Source organism: Sinocyclocheilus grahami, unplaced genomic scaffold (assembly GCF_001515645.1).
Source record: "Sinocyclocheilus grahami isolate Dianchi unplaced genomic scaffold, SAMN03320097.WGS_v1.1 scaffold1124.1, whole genome shotgun sequence".
NCBI classification, from domain to species: domain Eukaryota; kingdom Metazoa; phylum Chordata; class Actinopteri; order Cypriniformes; family Cyprinidae; genus Sinocyclocheilus; species Sinocyclocheilus grahami.
Window position 1 is genome coordinate 85,256 of NW_015506303.1, and position 9,009 is coordinate 94,264.

Genomic DNA, 9,009 nt, shown 5'->3' on the forward strand with positions numbered 1-9,009 from the left:
TCTTATTGAAACAAGGAAGCAATAATTTCGAAAGAAGTAAAATCAACATCAAGCTTGAAATCTACTATTGCTTTGTTTAACACTGCCATACGTTTCCTCAGCCCGTGATATGACTTCAGTCTTACTGTCTGAATTCGCCTCAGGTGAACTTTTTGTGGGGGCGGGGGACATCCAAGCTGAAACCGACTGCAGTCTCTTCCGGAGGTAATAATATTGTTGAATGAGGTCATGGACAAATGGTATACATTCAGCCCAGAGACACCTGATCCCAAGTCAGTAGTCCTACCTGGAGATGTGCCACACTTTTCCAAACAACCACTCAACATTTCAGTCACGTTCCTCCTGTCACTTTAGTTTGGAGGCTTTGCACAAACGAAACAGTAACCGTTTGTCCATCTATCCAGCCATTTTTTTTTCATCAATGTCAAATTTTTCATTAAATAGTTCCGTTCAATAAATAAGTGTCTGTAGAAAGTGCTAGGCTGCTGATGGAGGTTCCTCTGAGGCCGCTCTCAGATGGGCATAGTGGCGTTCATCATTTGGACTCGCATCTCCTGAATGCTGTTGAGGATCTTTTTCTGATGGCCGGCCAAAGTGACTCCAACCCTCCTAAGATCTCTGCAAAAGAACAATAAATCAGTGATTTTTAGCTATAATGTATATCACTGATAATGATTAAAAAACCTGGAGTCAGACGTAAATAAAGATTTATCTACTTGGACTGGACCAAACTTTAGGGACTTGTTAAATTGGAACATTTTATAATGAAAGTAAATAGTTTAAATTCTGTTTTTGTCTGTAAAAGCTACTTTTGGCACTACTTTTGTTACTTGTTGTTCCACAAAATAAAAGAATGGATCTTTAAAAAGTTTGCTTCACAAATTACATTGTTGCTGTTCATTTACATATCTATGACAACTAATCAAAATTATACAGCATGTGGCTTAAACAAGTTATTGTTAACTAAAACAAAAACAGAAAATACTAAACATAATTTACAAAACAAACAAACAAACAAACAAATAAATAAATAAATAGCAACTAACTGGGAAAAAATAAGTACTAAAATTATTCAAACCTTCCATTAAACTTCTACCAAAGTCATTTTCTGGTAAAATATTTTTTTTGAGTACATTTAGCATACGCTTTTATCCAAAGCGACTTACAGTACATTAAGGCTATACATGTTTTATCAGTATGTGTGTTCCCTGGGAATCGAATCCGTGACCTTTTGCACTGCTAACGCAATGCTCTACCACTGAGCAACAGGAACATTTCAATATCCGTACTTATACTTGAGTATGACTTTCAGGTACTTTATACACCACTGTTGACATCCCAAATTAGAATCAGAGCAAGATTTGACATAATACTGATACAAGTTTGTCTTTTCTCACAAATGAAGGTCACCCTCCCCAGTCTCCATTCATTTATTTTGTTTGCAAAAGACTATTATTTCTAAAGATTTCAATTAGTGTTAAACGCTACCCTTAATTATGTCTTTATTAGTGCAGCCTATTCTGAAAGAACATAAACTTCCGGTCGTGCGTATGTGGGGTAAAGCAGATATCATACTAGATATGTTTGAAAGTTCTGTTATAATGCTACTCTGTGTGGTCGTCACCTGTCTAATAAAACGCATAACATATTAAAGCGTCTTTGCTGTTTCCATGTTTTCTACAAAACACAACCGGAAATCGAGGGGTTATGACGTCATTGGCAGGCGACACAATGACACTATAGACACGCTCCGTGCCACTAGTTAAAATTGCTTATTTCTCTGGATTTAAACATTCTTCGAAACATTTGGGATAATGTAAGTACACAAGTCAGCAAAATATATAACACTGTTCTAGTGGTTTTTGGATATTTTAATAAAAAAATCTTACATATTGTGCCTTTAACAGAAAGTGCATCCACATTTCCCAGGATCAAAACACTCTCAATACACTCAATTCTCAAGTACGTGAAAGGCAAAGAGGCTCAATGACCTCCACAACAGATGACTTACTCCAAGGTCATTTGAGTGACGACTTCCAGAGAAGTGTATCCACTTTCCATGAAAAGCTCAGTGTATCGACCCATTTTTATGGCCTCTAACCATTCCTCCACCGATCTGAATACACAGCCCTCAGGGCTCCCATGCTCCACTAATAAATTGGACACTCTGCGGGAGAGACAGGTACAGTGGTGAACAAATGAATCTATAGAGCTGACATTACAGTGAAGGCTGGATAATAAAAACGTTTATACAGATGTGAGCTGACTCAAAGAATAATACACCATCTAACAAACTTCTGAGGTATATCCAACATTTATGATGCAAATTTCCCCCTCAAAATGTGTAATATGATAATAACTGTTATTACACTGTAATAAATATGTTATTATACTGTAATAACTATGTTATTATACAAAAGTTTGAAACCAAACTGGAAATCTTCACACAGTTCTTGAAATAAACATCATTTTTGATTAAACTCAAATTATTTTAACAATTTTAAATGGAATTTGCAATAAAAATGTTATATTTAATTAAAAGCATTTTAACTGGGGACTCAGACTTTGTACACACACACACGCACACACATAATATTGAGAACAAGTATATGTATGAAACAGCTTATAATTCTGCTTTAATATGCATGTTAAATTTAAATCGCATTATGACTATACATATTAATATAATCAGTGATCTCTTGGCCACACTTGCTAATATTATCATCCAAGGCATATAAAGAAAATTACGGTGCAATAACACAGCTCGCGAAACATTCCCAGACTCCAAATCAATTTCATATTAAACCTGGACATAATTGCATAACACAATTACAGATAATGGATGATTCCAACATGTAAGAATACAGACCGCAAATGTATTCGATACGTATAATCACAGTAATTGGAAGTCATTTGCACACTGTCACTTCTGTTTAACGCGACATTAAATCACTAAATGTGAGTGCGTATTTGTCACCAGTGTCATTTAAAGCTTGATTTCCTGTGACAGCCGTGTAGCAGGGTGGTTAACCCTCGGTTATCAATGCTTCACAGACGTCACATCATTTGTGATCTCACAGTCGATGTTAATCACATGCCGTAAATAACAGCTTAATTAGCATATACACTCTGGGAACAGTAAAGAACGAGAACAAATGAACACAACTAAATCAATAACGGCTGGTCGTCTACCTGTTCGATGAGTTAACTAGACCCTTCAGGCTGCTGGGATTGCGGATGAGTTTGTCCAGTAAGCTGACAATCTCCTCAAATTTGGGCCGGCTGTTCCTGTCTTTCTGCCAGCAGTCCATCATGAGATGATAGAGGGCGGTCGGACAGTCCATGGGGCCCGGCAGCCTGTAGTTCTCCTCCACTGCCTTTATCACCTGAGACAACAGAAGAGATTGCAGGCATTTTACACCATGTTCCACGATAAATATATGATGTCCGAACACGGATTGTTCTGCTTCATGAATTGTTGCTGAGAGCAGGTGATGAATTCACACACTGACCTCGCCGTCTACTAGCTGCTCTAACTGAACAACCACCTCAAAACAGACTAGTTTGGATGTAATGTAATGCTATTACAGCATTATTAATATTAATATAGTAAACCGGGTAACACTTTATTTTATGGTGTCCTTCTTACACGTTACATGTACTTACTATTATATATCATCTTCTTTGGCTCTCAGCGAAGGCGGTCGCATTTCCTCTCCCTCTCCTCCCCGTTACCTTCCCTGCTTTTTGCTCCTCTCGTCTTGTCCACTGTCCTAATTTTGAGAGACTCTCTCCGCACTGCTCTCCAGACTTAAAAAAGAAAAATCTAATAAATCATGGATTTGATCAACTGGTCTTTCAACGCAATTGACACCATCTTCTCGACAAGAAGCTTGGGTTCGGGGGAACCTGACTGCCCTGCCGGAACGTTGGCTACACGATGGACGCGTGGGAAAGGTGGCGGGTCGTGTGTCTAGCGGCTCTTTCCGTGGAGGACATTGAAGATATCTACCTATTCGGAACCATGATAACAGGTCTTATGCTGATTGGATTAGGCATTGCCCTGGTTTATCGAGAAATTCAGAAACCGGACCAAAGCCTCACAAGGCTGCCCGTCATGATTGAAGCAGTGGGCAGAGCGGTCAGCACTGAGACTGGAACTATTAACCGCAAAATGGATAACATCACGGAGAAGCTCACTGCTTTGCAAAGGCAAATGGATCGATTCGGAGACCAGAATGGACAAAGAGAGTAGTCGTGTAAACTGGAATGCGGCTACTTGCCCCAAGACTAAACAATCCTAATCTTATCTGCTTTTGGCTCCCCTCAACCAGCACTGGCCTCAGCCAAGGCCGCTGTTGGGACAACTACTCCCCCGAGAGAGTACTGCAGTGAGACGCTCTTGTGTTCCTTCCCCCAACTCCTGACATTTACCAACCCTCCCCACATCCCTCGCCTTCGCCGCTTTGTTCCGCCAGTCTGACAAGCGGGTCTGCGATCAGCGCCGAGAATGGCTGCAGGACCGGATGGCTGCTTGGCTGTGCTGGGTTACCTCCACCTCCCCTCTCCCCCTACCCTGTTGCAAGTCGTGTGTATCTGTATTGATGTGCTTATGTTGCTGAGGTGTTTTTTTCCTGTTCCCACACTGTGCTCCCCATAGGAGCATAGTCTGGGGTCTGTTTTTTTTATATCCTCCCCTCCCTCATGTTATGCTGTATTTCTTCAAAAAAATTCGCTGTCCTCCTGTCCTGTCTACCCCCCTTGTCATATTGTATGTATGGACAGGTGGATGGCTAATTTCGCTGGTACCTGTGATCAGTGACAATAAAGGGCTCATTCATAAAACAATAAATTATGCATAGTTACATGCAAACTCTAATCCTAACCCTAACCATATAGTAAGTATGTGTAGTTTATTAATATTACTCAGTACTTAAATGTATACTTACACTGTAACAGGAACACCTTAAAATAAAATGTAAAGTGTAAAATAAAATAAATTAATAAATAAATGTCAAACGATTAATCGCATCCAAAACAAAAGTTTTGTTTACATTATATATGTGTGTACTGTGTATATTTATTATGCATATATAAATACACACACATACAGTATGTTTATACATTTATATATTCATGTTCTTATATTTTATATTATATATCAATATATTTAATATATAAACATAACATATTTTTCTTAAATATATACATGCATATGTGTGTGTTTATATATACATAATAAATATACACAGTATACACACATATATTATGTAAACAAAAAACTTTTATTTTGGATGCGATTGATCGTTTGACAGCACTAAATAGTACTGAATTAAATATTATTAAAACATATAATATATAATAAAATATAGGCCTAGATATAGACCTATATTTGTAACCATTAAAAGTTTAGGGCCAGTTTATATATATATACATACATACACACAGTATACACACACACACACACACACACACACACTTACATATATGCATATATATATATAGATATACTCTAAATAATTTATATATTGTTTATACATAAATATATACATAAACTAAATTGCTACAGAAATATTAAGCAGCTGAACAATTTTCAACATTGATAATAATCAGAAATGTTTCAGCTAATCAGCATATTGTGATTTCACAATTAATATTTCACAATATTACTGTTTTTACTGCCTTTTCGATTAAATATATGCAGCATTGGTGAGCCTAGGAATCATGTTTTGAATGGTATATAGCATGTGTTTTTGTAGTGTATCAGTTGACAGATATTATATATAATTTATGAAGATGTCTTGTTTGCCTTATAGGGTGAACGCGATATGTCTATTAGATCAGTTTGACTTTTTCTGTGATTCAAAACCTGGCAACAGAAATCAGAGCCGTGAATCAACAAAGAGCATCTTCTCTGTAAAATGCCCCTCACTCCCACATCACAAAGAGCAGCAGCAGCTCAGAAAGCAATCCCTCGCGGAAAACACTCAGAGAGAGAAAACACAGACAGAGAAAGAGACCGACTGACAGACAGACAGAGCCAGAGAAACACACCAGCGTCTAGCTGAGCCGAGGAAGCCGAGATCTGAGGGGAACCCTCAAGAAACCGCTAAATAAAACATCAAATAACTCTCCCTTCCCAAGCGTGTGTGAAACAGATTAATGATGGCGCACAGAACGAGATGTGAGGTGCAGATGAAGCCGTCACTGGCAACTGTAAAGGAGGAAAAAAGGTCAGTCGTGCTTGATAAAACCGTGACTGCTGTGTGCACCTCCTTCTGGGATATGCTGGGAAAACTTAGGCATCGCCTTGTGTTTCATCTCTGCCTGCAAATATACTTGTCATCTCATACACTGACATATGACATGCACATCTACATAACAAAAGACAGAGAGGCGGCTGTTCGCCGTGTACTTTGTGTTTTTCAATATCTGAGGCTGCAGTGCTTTAATAATAGTTAAAAAGATGCTTGTGATTTGTAATGTCTTTACTGCATTAACATTTATAGCTATTTGTATTTAACATTTAGGAGTATATTTTTGTTTATTTGGGTAGACACTGATACATAAACTGCCGTATACAAGCTTAAAAAAAAAAATTATTAATACTTTTTATTATATCTATTTATTACTTTTTCAATCAAAGGCTGTTCTTTTGAACTTTTGTTTATCAATTAATCCTAAAAAAATAAAAAATAAAAATCCACAAAGATATGGAGCAGCACGACTGTTTTTATAACACTAATAATAAAACACTGATAATAAACAGAAATGTTTCTAAGCATATTACAATGATTAAATTAGCTAAGCATATTACAATGATTTCTGAAGATCATGTGACACTGAAGACTGGAGTAATGACGCTGAAAATTCAGCTTTGATCACAGAAATAAATTTCATTTTAAAATTTGTTCAAGTAGAAAACAGAAAAATGTTATGTTGTAATAATATTTCACATTATTAGTGTTTTATTGTATTTTGTATTAAATAAATGCAGGGTTGGTGACAGGGTTTTGACTGTTTACTTGAATTATGAAAACAATATTTACTTAAGAAATTCTTAAAGACTAATTTGTTAATATTTATATTACTATTTTGCTTTAAAAATAATGTATATATTTATTTATTTATTTAAATATCAGTTATGAAAATGGTATTTATTTATTTTTAGTTTAATATCCCTGGTATACACTTTTCTAAGCTTCTATGTTATTATTTGCTGTATGAATCAGTGTCTATTCAGCGAGATCATGTTTGTATTTAGACAGAGACAAGGAAACGATAGATGATGTTAGCTTCTGGTAAAAGCTACTGTACTTAATGTCTTTTAAAGAAACTCTATGCCTGAGTCGAATTCTATTACGCCAGCAGATTTCTGTCTACAAAGAGCTGATGCACTTTCCGTGCAGAAAAGCCAAGAGTAAAATTCTTGTGGCCAAAACCTGAAACTCCCATTTTCAACCCAAATAGCCATTACCCAGCATCCTGTGTGTTCCTATTCTGCTGTTGAGCAGGTGACCTTTGACTGGACCGCAGGCAGATGCACCGCGGTGGGAGAAAGAGTTTATTCAGCCCCAACCCAACCCCAAAATCTGCATGGCTCTCCCCCGCTGATGGTGTTCGATATGTCAGTTCAGCTCAGAGTTTACCCTCACTTCCTGATCTATTTATAGACGTCAGCATTCTATCGCTCTCATTTCCCCAAAGGCAAATACGAGAGAGCATGTGAGCGCTTAAAACAGCCATGGGAAGCAATTATTGTGGTGTAGTGTTAAAAGACTGCAGGGGGAAACTGCACTTTGGCTTCACTGGATCATCACTGGATATACCATATTATTATATTTACAAAAATAACTAAATTTTAAATTCAAAGTAATTGCGCGTTAATTGCGGCTAAGAAGTTACCCCCCAACATATCACATAAAGTAATTATTGTGTTAAATGAGAAAAAAAAAACACTGAATAGCCAATTATATTTAAATATGTAAACATGGAATTATTATTTTTTTTCAAGAAAACAAAACTCAATATTAAACAAAAAACACCAGTAGGTGGCACCAAGTCACTGTCTTAATAAACAAGTAATTCAGACATGCATTCAGCTGATTCGTTCAAATGGCTGATTCATTCAGAAACAAAGCATATGACTGGCTTCATGAATGAGTCACTGAATTATTCACTCACTCGATTTGTTCAAACGGCCAATTCATTCAAGTCAAGTCAAGTCACCTTTATTTATATAGCGCTTTTAACAATACAGATTGTGTCAAAGCAACTGAACAGCATTAATTAGGAAAATAGTGTGTCAATAATGCAAAATGACAATAGTAAACACTCATTTTTCAGTTAAAGACAGTTCATCATTGAATTCAGTGACGAAGCAAGCGGCCATCTTTATGAATGAGTCACTGAATCATTCACCACTCGATTAAAAATGTGTTGATTCATTCAGTAACAAAACACTAACGTGTGTTGCTCGAAAAGACAACTGGACAACTGACTAGAACTATTTTCGTTTGTGAAATTGAACAAAACATACAATACTGACAATACTGTGTCTAAAATAAGTCATCCCAATAAGACCACATATGAACTAGGGGTGTGCGATATATATCGTCTGTGATAATATCGTAATTGTTGTTTTAACGATGTGCATTTTGACATTATTGAGTATTTTGCAAAAACCATTCAAAACATCCCTACAGAGCGCACGCATACATTATGTGAAGTCTAGACTAGTGCGTGTGCGCATTTAGTGTGTTTTCTTTCACTGCATGATTCAGTCTATTAAAATGCATTTAGAATGAGCACAAATTCAAGACATGATGGCAGAACATTTATATATTTATACCACTTCATATAGTTATTCAATTTCACACGAAGAGTGCCGTTCTCTCCAAAAATTACCATGATTACAAATGTGACATTGAATTCAATAAACAATAAGTTAATTAAGAGACTTATGTTTTAGACACCATATTGCTTGTTTTTGCTCTATTTCGCCAACAA

General features: G+C 36.6%; 1 protein-coding gene across 1 annotated transcript in view; it reads right to left on the reverse strand.

Moving 5' to 3' along the window:
• Positions 1–407: 407 nt before the first annotated feature.
• LOC107567057 (ephrin type-A receptor 4a-like) overlaps positions 408–9,009 on the reverse strand; it is a 26,487-nt gene continuing 17,885 nt past the window's right edge. The window contains exons 7-9 of the mRNA XM_016252654.1: positions 3,193–3,386; positions 2,012–2,167; positions 408–618 (exon numbers count right to left, since the gene is read on the reverse strand). Of these exons, the coding sequence (XP_016108140.1) occupies positions 513–618; positions 2,012–2,167; positions 3,193–3,386 (456 nt within the window). The 3' untranslated portion in view covers positions 408–512. The remainder of the gene's footprint in view (positions 619–2,011; positions 2,168–3,192; positions 3,387–9,009) is intronic.